Source organism: Oncorhynchus mykiss, chromosome 9 (assembly GCF_013265735.2).
Source record: "Oncorhynchus mykiss isolate Arlee chromosome 9, USDA_OmykA_1.1, whole genome shotgun sequence".
Classification (NCBI taxonomy): Eukaryota; Metazoa; Chordata; class Actinopteri; order Salmoniformes; family Salmonidae; genus Oncorhynchus; species Oncorhynchus mykiss.
The window spans coordinates 23,018,111-23,034,282 of NC_048573.1; the positions used below are offsets into that span (position 1 = coordinate 23,018,111).

The window sequence follows — 16,172 nt, forward strand, 5'->3', positions numbered from 1 at the left end:
CCTCTCTTAATGGAGAAAAATATGGTCTGGTGATAATTTCTCAAAGTTGGGTTTTATTCAGAATGGCAGAAAAGGGCTGTCCCAGGATGCCTGACCCTAACTGGGCTCAGGGGCAGTCCTCTGATTTAGTTAACTCAAAAAGGGAATTGGAGTTTTCCTTCATTAAACAGTCCAAAATCACATTGTAAAATTGTGTAAACAGTATCATACTCACTCATTCATCTTATACAACAATTAGATGTAAACCTCATATCTGAGGCCATTATAAAAACAGCGTTATGGTAATGTGGCCACACCGTCTCCCATGAGCTCCCCAAGTTGTAACAAACAGACCAGTTCGTAGCTGGATTCTTCACTGATCTTTTATACCTTCTCCAGAACATGAATTTTTTTCGGACCTCGAGTTCTGTGAGGTGGGAGAAATTCCTTTGTTCTCTATGAAAATTTACTCTGCCTCTTATACTGTGTGGCCATGTGGCAGGGTCTTCTCAGGAATTTACAACCTCTCTTTGACCACAGCAGTCTTGTTGAAGGAGGCAAGGGGGAGGGGGATGGGGCATGCTATACCCAAAGAGGGCAACGTCATGACACCAGCCTTTCAAAGAACTTCATGGCTACAGTGCTACAGGTCCGTAGTCATTTAGGCAGGTTACCTTAGTGTTCTTGGGCACAGTGACTATGGTGGTCTGCTTGAAACAGGTAGGTATTACAGACTCAATCAGGGACAGATTGAAAATGTCAGGGTAGACACTTGCCAGTTGGTCAGTACATGCTTGGAGTACACGTCCTGGTAATCTGTCTGGCCCTGCGGCCTTGTGAATTTTGAGCTTTTTGAAGGTCTTACTCACAACGGCTGTGGAGAGTGTGATCACACAGTAGTCCGAAACAGCTGATGCTCTCATGCATGTTTCAGTGTTTCTTGCCTCGAAGCGAGCATAGAAGTTATTTAGCTCATCTGGTAGGCCTATGTAACTGGGCAGCTCACGGCTGTGCATCCCTTTGTAGTCTAATAGTTTGCAAGCCCTGCTACATCCGACGAGTGTCGGAGCCGGTATAGTACGATTCGATCTTAGTCCTGTATTGACGCTTTGCCTGTTTGATGGTTCGTCGGAGGGCATAGTGGGATTTCTTATAAGCTTCCGGTTTAGAGTCCTGCTCCTTGAAAGCGGCAGATCTTCCCTTTAGCTCAGTGCGAATGTTGCTTGTAATCCATGGCTTCTGGTTGGGGTATGTACGTACAGTCACTGAGGACAACGTCCCTCGATGCACTTATTGATATAGCCAGTGACTGATGTGGTATACTCATCAATGCCATCGGAAGAATCCCGGAATATGTTCCAGTCTGTGCTAGCAAAAGAATCCAGTAGATCTGCTTAATCTTACCACTTTTTTTATAGACCGAATCACTGGTGCTTCCTGCTTTAATTTTTGCTTGTAAGCAGGAATCAGGAGGATAGAATTATGGTCAGATTTGCCAAATGGAGGGCGAGGGAGAGCTTTGTACGCGTCTCTGTGTATGGAGTAAAGGTGGTCATTTTTTTCCCTTTGGTTGCACATTTAACATGCTTATAGAAATTAGGTCAAACTGATTTAGCTTCCCTGCATTAAAGTCCCCGGCCACTAGGAGCGCCACCTCTGGATGAGTGTTTTCCTGTTTGCTTATGGCGGTATACAGCTCATTGAGTGCGGTTGTAGTCCCAGGGGTGGTCTATGGTGGTATGTAAACCGCTATGAAAAATACAGATGAAAACTCTAGGTAGATAGAGTATCATGATAAGCTGTAGACCACACTACCTCAGGCGATCAAAACCTAGACACTCCCATTGATATCGTACACCAGCTGTTTACATATATGCATAGGCCCCCGCCCTGTCTTACCAGAGACTGCTGTTCTAGCCAGCCGATAGAGCTGGTGGGTTATACACTATGTTCTTAATGTCGTCGTTCAGCCATGACTCGGTGAAACATAAGATATTACAGTTAATGTCCCGTTGGTAGGATATACGTTCTTTCAGTTTGTCCAATTTATTTTCCAGCGATTGAACATTAGCTAGCAGGACAGAAGGCAAAGGCAGATTTCTTCCACTAAACCTGTTTCCTTGTCCAGCCAATGACAGGGATTTGGGCCTGGTCGGGTGTCTGTAGTATCTCCTTTATTGAATATAAACTCTATCTAATCTGAGGTGAGTAATCGCAGTTCTGATATTCGAGATGTTCGTTCATAAGACGTTAGCAGCAACATTATGTACAAAACAAGTTACGAACAACGCGAAAAAAACTTAAAAATAGCATGGTTGGTTAAGAGCAAATAAGACCGCAGCCAGCCATCCCCTCCGGCTCCATCTTCCAATTCCTATGCAAAACAATGCCTACTGTAACATATCATCCTACTTCAGGGGAAAGTAGTCTTCCAAAGATATCAAATTGACTGCTGGCCTATAGTAAAGAGCAACAGAAAATGTAAGGCAAGAGTCACTTAATTTAAGTTGCTTGTGGCACAATCTTGTCAGCCTGGGTTCATGGCTCAACCAGCAATGTCAACATGAACAAAATACGCCTGATAGAAGAAAAGATGTTTGAGACATAATCCAGTATTCCCATTACATCGGATTTTAGTGAATTATTCTTGTACGAGCACGTTGAAAGACATTACTTTTCATTGTGTTTGTGTCTGCCTATGCATACAAGGAAAACAGTCATTAGTCCGATGTAATACAAAATCTGACTGCAACTACACAGAGACAAGGAATGCCGACTGAGCAATATTGTGAGAATAGAAAGATTAGAATGTTTTAGATTCCACTACATTCTAGTCCAAGCAGCAATTTAACACAGTTGGGTGTTAGAGAGGAAACACTCAGTACACTATACACAGGTGGTAAGAAAGGGTTTCTACTTTCCCCTTATTGCGATCAAAGTGTCGCTTATTCTGAGTAATGAACTTGAAGAAATAAGACAAATCTAGAGTTGCCAGAATGCTTTATTGGGGAGCTTTAACAGACTGTGGGTATAAATCATTGGACTTTTTTTTCTGAATGTATATCAAAAATGTCAAACCATTAACATGCCAAACCTTTGTCTGCTTCAACAGTGTGGCAAAATAGTTATAATGCACTTCCATCTGCACTGCCCCCAAAAAGAATGATAACATTCATTGCTAAAATTAGTTATATCAAAGCACTTGATCACTACACGTTGGGACAGAGTCCATTTGCGCAAATCATTTAATCCTAAAAAGCAAGAGTTGAAACCAAAACTATTTTACAATTGTTATGTTCAGAACAGAATCGTTGTTTTCATTCTGTTCCATCAGTTAGTCCACAAAAAAAAAAAAGTTTTGAACAGGTCCCCAAAACAAATCCCCAAAAAGTTATGGTTGATATCATTCCTTTCTGTTCGTTTTTAAACCTTGGAAAACAAAAATTATATTCAGCTCAACATTACGTCACCAATGGATAGAGCAACTTGCTATAGAGCGGGCAAGCCATGTACATGCACTGGACAGACAAGTGTAGTGCTGGCAGGATTTAACTGAAATTTCACAGGTGAGGAGGGTGCTGGGCATCTTGTTATGACATGCATTATCTGAATTAGGCCCACAGAATTCTACCTACGGTGGAGCGGCTTCTATGAACAAACTTTGAATGCCTTTGAACTTCAGAGAGTTGGCTTAACTAGCGTTGGACCAGAGATAGCACCCTTGATCATGACTCTGTTTCACTACATTACACAATGCCGCCTAGAGTTTGAGAGCTAGATCAGAGCTAGCTAGCAATGTAGCTAACAAGCTTGTGTGTGTGTGTGTGTGTGTGTGTGTGTGTGTGTGTGTGTGTGTGTGTGTGTAGAGCAGCACCCGAATGTAAATAAACACATCTAACTTTTGTAGTTAATAAATCCAAAGTGAAACTTGATACTATAGGATCCTTAACCCTCAATGGAAAAGTTATTCCATTCACCTAATAATAAAATCTCTCCCTAATCACCGAATCATGCTTGTAATGTCAGTCGCTACGGCAGACTATGCTTCTGACGAGGTAGCCTACACACGGGGAGGTAGCCTACACACGGGGGAAAATGTATAGCTGGCAGGCAGACACTGGAATAAGTGAGTGACAAAATGAAGGCTTTGCATAGGCACTGTTGCGTTTGCAGGGACTGGGGGAAAAAAATGTCATGACCGTAAAATAACGTTATTAACGGGTCTGTTCAGGAACAGTATACAGTACCAGTCAAAAGTTGGCACACACCTACTCATTCAAGGGTTTTTCTTTATTTTTAATATTTTCTACAATGTAGAATAATAGTGAAGAACTAAGAACTATGAAATAACACATATGGAATCATGTAGTAACCAAAAAAGGTGTTAAACAATTTAAAATATATTTTATATTTGAGATTCTTCAAAGTAGCCACCGTTTGCCTTGACAGCTTGCACACTTTTGGCATTCTCTCAACCAGCTTCATGAGGTAGTCACCTGGAATGCATTGCCATTAACAGGTGTGCCTTGTTAAAAGTTAATTTGTGGAATTTCTTTCTTTCTTAATGAGTTTGGGGATAATCAGTTGTGTTGTGCCAAGGTAGGGGGGGTATACAGAAGGCAAAGTCCAAAAGACCAAGTCCATATTAGTGCAAGAACAGCTCAAATAACCAAAGAGAAACAAAAGTTCATCATTAGTTTAAGACATGAAAGTCAGTCAATGCAGAACATTAATTATTTATTTCACCTTTATTTAACCAGGTAGGCTAGTTAAGAACAAGTTCTCATTTGCAACTGTGACCTGTCAAAGAAAGCAAAGCAATTTGACACATACAACACAGAGTTACATGGAATAAACAAAACAGTCAATAATACAACAAAAGAACAAAAGAAAACAAAAATTATATATATACAGTGAGTGCAAATGAGGTAAGAAGGGATTTAAGGCAATAAGTAGGCCATGGTGGCAAAGTAATTACAATATAGCAATTAAAACACTGGAATGGTAGATGTGCAGAAGATGAATGTGCAAGTAGAGATACTGGGGTGCAAAGGAGCAAGATAAATAAATAAATAAATACAGTATGGGGATGAGGTAAGTAGATAGATGGGCTGTTTACAGATGGGCTATGTACAGGTGCAGTGATCTGTGAGCTGCTCTGACAAGCTGGTGCTTAAAGCTAGGGAGGGAGATATGAGTCTCCAGCTTCAGAGATTTCTGCAGTTCGTCAAGAACTTTGAAAGTTTCAAGTGCAGTCACAAAGCCCTTGATGGTTTTGATGAATTCTGGCTCTCATGAGGACCGCCACAGGAAATTAAGACCCATAGTTCATTAGAGAGTCACCAGCCTCAGAAATTGCAGCCCAAAAAAATGCTTCAGAGTTCAAGCAAGACATCCACATCGACTGTTCAGAGGAAACTGACTGAGTCAGGCCTTCACGGTCAAATTGCTGCAAAGAAACCACTATTAAAAGGACACCAATAATAAGAAGAGACTTGCTTGGGCCAAGAAACACAAACAATGGACATCAAACCGGTTGCAATCTGTCCTTTTATATGATTAGTCAAAATTTGACATTTTTGGTTCCAACTGCAGTGTCTGAGACGCAGAGTAGGTGAAGGGATGATCTCTGCGTGTGTGGTTCCCACCGTGAAGCACGGAGGTGGCGTGATGGTGCTTTGCTGGTGACACTGTCAGTGATTTATTTAGAATTGAAGGCACACTAAACCAGTATGGCTACCACATCATTCTGCAGTGATACACCATCCCATCTGGTTTGCACTTAGTGGGACTATCACTTGTTTTTCAACAGGACAATGACCCAACACACCTCCAAGCTGTCTACGGGCCATTTGATTGAGAAGGAGAGTGATGGAGTGCTGCATCAGATGACCTGGCCTCCACAATCACCAGACCTCAACCCAATTGAGATGGTTTGGGATGAGTTGGACCACAGAGTGAAGGAAAAGCAGCCAACAAGTGCTCAGCTTATGTGGGAACTCCCTCAAGACTGTTGGAAAAGCATTCCAGGTGAAGTTGGTTGAGAGAATTTCAAGAGTGTGCATAGCTGTCATCAAGGCAAAGGGTGGCTACTTTGAAGACCATCAAATATAAAACCTATTTGGATTAATTAACACTTTTTTGGTTACTACACGATTCCATATGTGTTATTTCATAGTCTTGAAGTAGGGGTGTGCCGACATGGCCATATTCATAATCGTATCCGAAAATTGACAGTTGATAGTCGGATCAGATGAGACTGATAGGAAAAAAACTAAGATGTTTTAATATGCCTAAGTAGATGTTGGCAAAATAGGTTACCAATCTCTCTCCACGTTTAGACCAAACAGGCTGCAGATTAGGAGCCGGGAGGGAGGGAGTGTGTGTGTGAGAGACGTGTCTGTGTCCTCAACTTGCAGAGGACAGACAAGTTGGCTATCAATCAGAATGTGGGTCGACGGTGTCATCTTTTTTTCCCTACACTCGCCCCGCTTAGATATGATGCACTTTGATAGATTGATAGCAAACATTCTTACCATTTATCATAGTAGCAGGCTAAAGAGAGGCAGCAGCGGTCTGAATGATCAGCCTTAAAAACAGAAGAGAAAGTGATGGGGTGAAATTATGAAGTGAGTGGACAGAGAAATACAGCGTCACTCTATCCAAACAGAGCAGCAGGATCAACGTACAGCCCACCCTTCTCTTTAGGCAGGCAAACAATCCAGTTGAGTTATGTAGATCACATAGGACCTCACTTGACTGACATGAGAAATATGCGTGATGGCACCGGGAAATTACCACCCCCCCCCCCCCCCCCCCCACGGTTAATTACATAAAAATACTCAGATCATCCAGAAAATTTCCCATATCGGTTACGATACCAGTTTTGTCCGACTACTCTGCACACCTCTAATGGGTAGTGTGAGATTTGCTTTTCTCTTATTGAATGAGATTGTGAACAAAACAATTTGAAAGATCTATCATATGTTCCAAATGGCAACAAGGTTCCAAAAAACAACTACCCTATAAAATCAATACATAGAACTGTATAGGACGTTGTCAGAGAACGACAATAGAGTACCACAGTATGAGTCATAATACCCATAAAACCTAGCAGTCAAACAAAGAAAATAGTTCCAATCGTTTTTTCCACCATTTCTCCCCATAGGGGATTTTAGAAACAGTTCAAATAAGGTCTGTTTTGTGTAGGCTTACCCTGGTGTGACTTTTGATAACCGTGTAAATCTCTCCAGGACACTATTTCTACCCCCCAAAAATGAAATGTTAATTAGCTGCTAATGTGACTATCATAAAGAACTACAAATGTCATGATCTGGATGAGACTGTGGAATCAAGGCAAAGGGTGAGAATCTCTGGATGAACTATGAATACATTTCAACTTTCATTTAAATTGACAATTCTGTTCACTGTCTTGTGCAAGTTTTAAATTGACAATACTTATTTTGCAAAGCTGTCAACTAAAGATGTGCAGGAGCATGCAGCGATTTGTAGTCTTGCATGATGTCTACTTTGATGCTAATTAGCATGTTCGAATCAGAGTAAATAGAGCCGAATACATTGATTAGTGACCTTGTCTGAGAGATTTGTTTTATCAAAACATCACGCCAGGGTAAGCCTACACGAAACACAGCCCTTATTTGAAGTGTTTCTGAAATTCCCTATGGTGGAATGACTATTGGAGCCATCTGTTTGACCGCTAGGTTTTATGGGTATTATGACTCATACTGTGGTACTCATACTATGGATCTTAGATCTCAGCCAACAAGACTCATGGGCTGAATCGTTTCAAACTGGTGTCTAAACCAAGCTCCTTTACTCAACATCAGATTTATTTTCCACAATCCAATTCGCACCATTTCCAATAGTGTTGTGAGATAAAAAGAAAGAGATGGGTATTGTGACAACTCTGCAGAGCTCCATTAGCCTATTATCTTTATCCATCAACCTCTTCATCTGTCCAATCAGAACGCAAAGACGCCAATTGGACAGGCCATTCCATTGTACATGTGATGATTTCACTTAATTGCATGCTCTTACATCATATATATGAAACATGAACCATGACCTCCATCCCACACCAATAAACATACGGATGGGCAGTTGGGAACATTTCATAAATGTCTTTCTTTCAAAGCGTTCAGACAGGACATAAATGAAGAGCGCGGGGGAAGATGAGCTTGAAACAGAACATTTATCATTGACATGGGGGACTGATGGCTGTAGATGTAGCATTCCAGATCAGTACTTCAGGATATGGGCAGGCAGCATGAAATTTCAGAAGACCTCTATGACAATAGTGCAACTCTGTACATTATAAGGCTTGGCTACATTCTCTGACACGTTGCCCTAGTTCAAACACCGCTCAAAAAAAACCCATCTCACTCTCTTTGGAAGAGCGGGGATAGAGTGCCGTCTGAAACATTGCAGTGCGCCTCCTCGGACTTGACTTTTGATGATAGGGGCAGAGGCTGCCGAACTCTTTCGGCGTGGTGCGGGTGAATCACGGCTCCGTTTCATGCAGCACGCCAGAGCAGTTCTTTTGAGACAAATTAAACCAATCACGAATTGTTTAAAACTTTAAATTCTGCACTGCACAGGTGTGTGAATCGTGAAAACCAATGAGCTGTTGAGAGGGGTTGTATGAAAACAAGCAAAGCGCTCAACCATGCCAGCCCGCTTAGAATTTCTATTCAGTTGGACTCGCTTATGGCGTCTGTACTGTGCGTAAGTAGCCTACAGCACACTACAGTGAAGGAGTTGACTGGCACTGTCACAACCTGTTTGGCATACCCATCCAAGGAAGTCAAATGGAGTGGAATGTGTGGCATAAACCAGCCTAGGGGTTGACTATCTAAACAGTCCAGTCTCCTTTTGGCCCCCAGCAATCATAAACAAACACCTTCTGTTCACTCCTCCCTGTGTTGTTCATTTCTGCCACCACCGCACACAGACTCCACCACATCCACTCCCTCTCCCCATCTGCCTCGATCCATCTCTCCCTCCATCCCCTTCTCTCGCACTATGGCCCGAGTCTGACGGCCATCCTAGCAGATGCTTCCCACCCCAGCACCCCTATGGAAAACAATAAAAAGCTGGCTCCAAAGCAAACAGATGGAGGTGGAGAGCACCTGAGAGACAAACGGGGAAGTTCTCCTCCGCAATTAATCCTCCTTTTCAGAGGGATGCTTTTTTAGATGAAATCAACTTGGTAACTAGTTAGTCTTAAGACGGCTGGCATGTTCTCACCTTTTAAAAAACACTTTCAGAGACCAATTTGTTTATAATGCATCCGTCCTACCGGAGTTCTCTAATGGTTTGAAAATCAATGGGTGAATTTGAAAGCCATGGGGTGGAACCATGCCTTCACTTTCCCAATTCAATACAGAACAGTGGTCTGCGCTTTCTACAATTCATATAATAGTCAGCATTACTGATTAAAACACTGTCTGTAGATACACAGACAGATCACTTAGCAAGCCGTAAACCTGGGTGCCAATACTGGAATGGCTTTCTGCTTTTTCAGAGATCTGCATTCTGATGATCAAGTAATCTGACAAAAATATTTTTTTAAAGGCACATTTCCATTGTTTTAAGGACACAGCCACCTACTGTGTCTTTATAATATTTGCTAGTGTTTGACATTAATTTGTACATAGAATACACACATCCTTTGCAGTCTGTAGTCACCAGAAACGTCTGATCATTGATCTGGTGTTAAGAAACAATGTCCTCTGAAACACAAAGATGTAAGTCTCTATTGTCGGAGATTGAGGGCAGCCTGTTCAATCTGTCGAAACTCTGCTGTGAGCTCAGGAACATTGGCTGACAAACACAGATGTTTCAAAGATGGCCTTATATGCTCTCACGTGGTCAGCTCTCCTCAATCTAGCTGAACTCAATGCTCCCATCTACTACGAGACGATTAAAGCCAATAGCAGGAATGAAGAGCAGGAACACTGCGACTCCTTGTTATAAGACTAGGTTAAATAGCCGAGTGCTAAAAAACTATGCTGCATGATTCTCACAATAAAGGTCCCACAATCCTATTACAGGGGCTGAGTCACTGGCTTACTGGTGTTCTTCCATGCCGTCCCTAGGAGGGGTGCGTCACTTGAGTGGGTTGAGTCACTGACGTGATCTTCCTGTCCGGGTTGCCCCCCCCCCCCCGGCGGAGATCTTTGTGGGCTATACTCGGCCTTGTCTCAGGATGGTAAGTTGGTGGTTGAAGATATCCCTCTAGTGGTGCGGGAGCTGTGCTTTGGCAAAGTGGGTGGGGTTATATCCTGCCTGTTTGGCCCTGTCCGGGGGTATCGTTGGTCGGGGCCACAGTGTCTCCCGACCCCTCCTGTCTCAGCCTCCAGTATTTATGCTGCAGTAGTTTGTGTGTCGGGGGGATAGGGTCAGTCTATCTGGAGTATTTCTCCTGTCTTATCCAGTGTGAATTTAAGTATGCTCTTTAATTCTCTCTCTTTCTCTCTCGGAGGACCTGAGCCCTAAAACCATGCCCCAGGACTACCTGGCTTGATGACTCCTTGCTGTCCCCAGTCCACCTGGCCGTGCTGCTCTAGTTTCAACTGTTCTGCCTGCCTATGGAACCCTGACCTGTTCACCGGACGTGCTACCTGTCCCAGACCTGCTGTTTTCAACTCTCTAGAGACAGCAGGCGCAGTAGCGATACTCTGAATGATCTGCTATGAAAAGCCTGACATTTACTCCTGAGGTGCTGACCTGTTGCACCCTCGACAACCACTGTGATTATTATTATTTGACCCTGCTGGTCATCTATGAACATCTTGGCCATGTTCGGTTATAATCTCCACCCGGCACAGCCAGAAGAGGACCGGCCAACCCTCATAGCCAAGTTCCTCTCGAGGTTTCTTCCTGGGTTCTGGACTTTCTTGTCCTAGCCACCGTGCTTCTACACCTGCATTGCTTACTGTTTGGTGTTTTAGGCTGGGTTTCTGTACAGCACTTTGTGAAATCAGCTGATGTAAGAAGGGCTTTATAAATAAATTTGATTGAATGGTATTGTATGCTTCTCCAATAGTGTTCATTGCACATTACAATAGAGACATTACACATAAGTTTGGTCCAAATGTCAGAGGAAACAAATGGAAGCTATAGAATGTTATCATAGAGATAAAATAATTAACTATAATTTAGTAATGTTTTGTCAAATCAAAATAAGATCTGTGGGAAATATTGCATGGGGAGGTCAGGTGCAGGCTGCATGCAAAGAGTTAGAGTTCCATACAAATCCGAAAAGCTTTCTTGATCTATTTACAGTCGTCGTAAAGAAGGTAAATTGATTGTTACAGGCTGGTTCAAGGGTGGACAAAGCATATAACTCCGTGGTAAAGGAAAGGGGGATGACTAGTCAAGTTGTACAACTGAATGCATTCCAACTGAAACTTCTGCATTTAACCCAACCCCTCTGAATCAGAGAGGCGCGGGGGGCTGCCAAATGGCTAAATTAGCAAAAACACAGCAGGTGTGAATCTGAGTAATACCAATGCACCTAGAACTAATTATTGATTAATGCAGAAGTGTTTATATTATTTATATACAATCTACCTGCAGTGAAGCTGCTCAACATTTACAAGTGTGTTTATCTTAAAGCAAATTTGTAAAGTGATGCATATGTATATTTGCTATGAAACCAACCAAATAAAAGGTGAAAAAATATCATAATAAAAACTGCTAGCAGAGAGAATATTATGTCGAGAATGCACCTGACTCCAAAAGCAAAACTATAGATGTTTGCATTTGGACAACGCAAACCAGGGCCCGGCTAAGTTCATTGTTAGAACCTTCGTAGGAGCATTGTTATTAACGTTCGTAATCGAATGCCTGCCTCAGACTACTAGTAGAACAGCTTAGTGCGTCATTAGATGTTTTGCCCTCCCGCATCACTTTATACACAGATGATCTCAGCTAAACATAGAATCACATGGTTTATCGGGCTCTTTATCGGGCTCACAGCCAACAACTTCAGAACAAAGTTGACTACAAATAAAGTTTCCAATGACTTTGCAATTAATACAAACAAACAACACAAAAAGGTGCTTCAAATGAAAACCAAAATGACTGCATAAAAATATAAATATATTAGGCCAATAACAATCATATTGAAATACATTACATGTTTAATAAATTTAGATTAATTTTGCTACAGTCTAATTTGTTTCAAAATATTTTGTGTAGCCTAACGTGTGGGCATTTTTATTGGGTAGGTATTAGAATAAGCCACCTGCTGTAGCCATAGGTGGTTATCTCTAGGAGCTGATCCGTCAGTATGCTGAAATAATTCATGTTAAGCTAAGATTTGAATTGCGAAAGCTGATCCATGAGCTACACTGCCTTTCTGACCGATCAGTAGCGACATGCTCCAACGGCGCATTGAGCTAACTTTCTGTGCTGCGTTTTAGGAAACGCATTTTACATCTTCAGCTGTTGTAGGAAAGCACTCCTAAGCCTAAGGTCGATCACTATCGAGAAACCTATCGGGAAAACGGGCCCAGGTCCCGTTAGTGCATACTGGGTGCCAACCAAGGTGCTGAAATGGATTTCTGCGTTTAAAAAAAACCCAGACATTACTACATATCTGATAAACCCGAACCAAAAGATTCCATTTCCTTCTGCCTATTGGGACTCGGCATGTGACTGGTCATCTAACAGACGGTTGAGGAAAACCCTACCGTGGTTTATTGTTGTATAAATATAGCTGCCAAATTACAGAATTTCAAGAGAAATAGCAGCCGATCCTACAGAATGCATCTTCCTCCACTGTAAAAGCTCAGTGGTTTTCTACTAGGAGGATGAATGAGGCAGTGATGCCAGTCATCGTTGCCTCCCCGGTACCCCAAACTGGGTGGCTGGTTGTCGCTTTTTCACAAGGGACAACTCCATTCCAAGAAAAGTTTAGGGGGGAATTAGTATCAAGTCCTGGTACACTCAAACATTATGCACTGCCACTTGAGTGACATGAAAAGCTTGATTTGCGGTTGCCAACGCTGATCAACAACTGAAAAGGGTGACTGGCCGCCCATAAGTTTGTTGATGCAATGTAGTGAAATGGCCAAGCCTAGGCAGATATGTACACACAATAGCATGCAGAGTACCCCTGCCTATTTACACAGCACACAGATTGGAGGCAGGATCCTTACATTGCATCACCAGCCCTGCTCAAAATCACCTAATTCAGCTCATTAATGTCGTGGTAAATAGCAGGTTAGATCAGGGCTGGAGAAAGGGCCTGAATGTACCAAGTAGCACCACAGGAGGAGATTTGGCCACCCCTGTATTACAGAATATGTTTCTAACACTTAGGGTTGATACACTGTCTATCTAGAAGAGACGGCACAAAATGGTATTATGTACAAACACTGCACAGTGTCACTTGTCATTGTACAACATATTTAGCCAACATGTTTAAATTAGGCAACCACTTAGATTATACAGCTACAGAATATAATGCCAAAACTGACCAATCATGGCCCGAATATAAAGAGAAGACATATATATATATATAAAAAGCATCATGCAAGGTTAAAAAAAAACTAAAAAGAAATTACAAAGCAGCTAAATGCATTGAATATGCAAATTAAAGTACTTAAACTAATCTTGCCAGAAGCTGAGAGCATTTATTGCAATACCACAAGAATATCAAATGATTGCATGGTTAATCTTCCTTGTCAGTAGAGTTGGTTTAATGGAGGTACAGAATTACCCAGTCAGAATAAATCAGTTTCATATCTCACATCCGAGTACACATAGGGAAAATGTGAAAGCACTTAAATTACATACACTTTCTACCTCTGCAGAGGTCAGCACACTTCCATCTACTCAGTTGGGATTCCTTGAAATCCTTTGATTCAAACTCCTATGCAGGCATAATAAGGACCCAATCAAGAGATACAAACAGCACAAAAAACATTGACCTGTGTGAGGGATACTTATCTGCTGTTCAACTGCTTTGTGAGAAGAGATGAGCTGCCTGAGGGAAACCCATCAACTATAACAGAGTGATAATCTGCCTGGAAGGCAGCCAAATTCTCAGATTAGAGAAGCAGCCAGGATTAGAATGCAGGTGTTCTGCAACCTGTGGTCAGTTCTACTGTAGAACAAACTGGATTGTCCATGACCGCCAATGATCGAGCTCCGTTTTCTCGTCACAATGGACAAATGATGTAGTTGCAGGGACTGTGGATCTAAAAGTACATTTTTGTTTTTAAGAGCACTTGGTACTACAGAGGTTAAATGTACTTACTACAGTCAATTGTGTACCATTGTATTAAATTATTTGCTTTCAAGTTGCATAGAAATGAAGTTGAGCAAATAAGAGCAACAATGTTCATGGAGGGAATGCCAGTTATATGGTTGAAGTTTTTACATTATAGAAATGGTGATTACAGCATTAGCTAGGCCTAGTTAAACAGTCTACACAGTTTGGTCCTGACTGCAGTATTGCAAATCATGGGGATTTATTAGCCATTATAACATGGGTTGGTAAACAGTTTACAATAGTGGTAAGGCACCTCAGAGGTTTGTGACACTGTCTATGGCCAATAAATCACGGCTAAGGGCTGTGTCCAGGCACTCTGCTTCACATCACCGACAGCGTCATTGCGTTTTGGTACACCAGAATTACATTCATTCCCAATGAAACGCTGCGTTTGCCTTGCAGTATTGCGTTGCGGAGGCAGTGCGTTCTTTGAGGTACATACGTTGGATGTATCGAACGTATGCGTCAAATTGTATGGGTAGAGGGCTTGACAGAAATGGTAGCAGAATGTGAATGTTGAACTTTTGTTGCACACATATCAAGATGATTATGCATACCATTTTGCGCAAATACGCTGTTCGAAGCATTAGCCTTGGCCACACCGATAGTGTTTTTGCGCAAAATAGTATGCAGCATCATCTGGATGTGTGTGCAACAAAAGTTCAACATTCACCTTCTGCTACCATTTCTGTCAAGCCATGTACGTATAGTTTGACGCCTACGTTCGATAAATCCAACGTATGCAGCACACAGAACGCACACCAACTGCATCTGCAAAGCAAGCACGGGAAACGCAGCATTCCATTGGAAATAAATGTACTTCTGGTGTACCAAAATGCAATGGCACTGTGATCGAGGCGTTATCCGTGGTATATTGGTCGTGGTATACTGGCCGTATAGCACACCACCTCGGGCAATATTGTTTTATTATATTGGTGTCAGCTACATATGTATTTAATAATCTGACAAACTTTTTGTCCAATATGCCTACACAAATGCTGGGACAGTAATGCTAAACAATTGGGCTACAATACAAAACGATGCGACGCAAAGGATGCTGCCTCATTCAGGTGTTGCTAATCATAAACAGCTGTTCAAATTGACAAGTGTGCCAAGTAGTATAATGTACACCAAATAAGGTAGGGATGAATTTCATTCCTATAATAACGGAGAAGACAAAAGTACACACATGACTCCTTAAAAAAAAGTAGCATTTAGCAAAAGTTTCCATGCAAACACTTCGAGGGAAAAATAACATGCTTGTTGCTCCAACTGCACCCGACATTTTGATTCATTACAAAACATACGGGCATAAACATGCAAATACTGTCCTACCAGTTGAAGACCGAGCAGCATCCACTCGGGCAGAAATGCTTTCCACTCTATTCGTCTTTGAATCCATGGTCATATAAGTTGCAGTTTAGTTTGAGTTCCGACGGTGAGTGTTTGGAGCGCTGGATAGTTTGTTGTATAGATAGATGCTCACTTGCAACTTGTACCGGAGTTATTGCAGAAATCTCGCGCGCATGACATTCTCCATGGGCGCGCGCAAACAATGTGCTATAATTGCAGACCGTAATTCCGGGCGTTTCGCTCATCGATATCTGCCTTGGGCGGATCCGATTATGCCGAATCGCGGGGCACGAAAAGCGTTGAGGTCATGTTGACGCTGCTTGGTCATGTTGTCAACAAGGCAGCATTGTGCATCGTCCAGAAACATGCATCTCTTTCCCATAAAATATTATGTTTTCATTTTCAAACTAATATTCATTGGGAAGGCAGATAAAGCGTTTAAAAAAAATCTAAATCAATCACTTTTGCATGTGAAAACAGAATCTTAATTAAGCACGAGGGGTAATGATTATGTCACTTTTCTTTTACGCCAACC

The 16,172-nt window shown here is 42.0% G+C and overlaps 1 protein-coding gene across 1 annotated transcript in view; it reads right to left on the minus strand.

Moving 5' to 3' along the window:
- Positions 1-15,883, minus strand: part of kcnip4 (Kv channel interacting protein 4) — a 266,264-nt gene extending 250,381 nt beyond the window's left edge. Inside the window, exon 1 of the mRNA XM_036987594.1 lies at positions 15,620-15,883. Coding sequence (XP_036843489.1) covers positions 15,620-15,692 — 73 coding nt within the window. The 5' untranslated portion in view covers positions 15,693-15,883. The remainder of the gene's footprint in view (positions 1-15,619) is intronic.
- Positions 15,884-16,172: the final 289 nt, after the last annotated feature.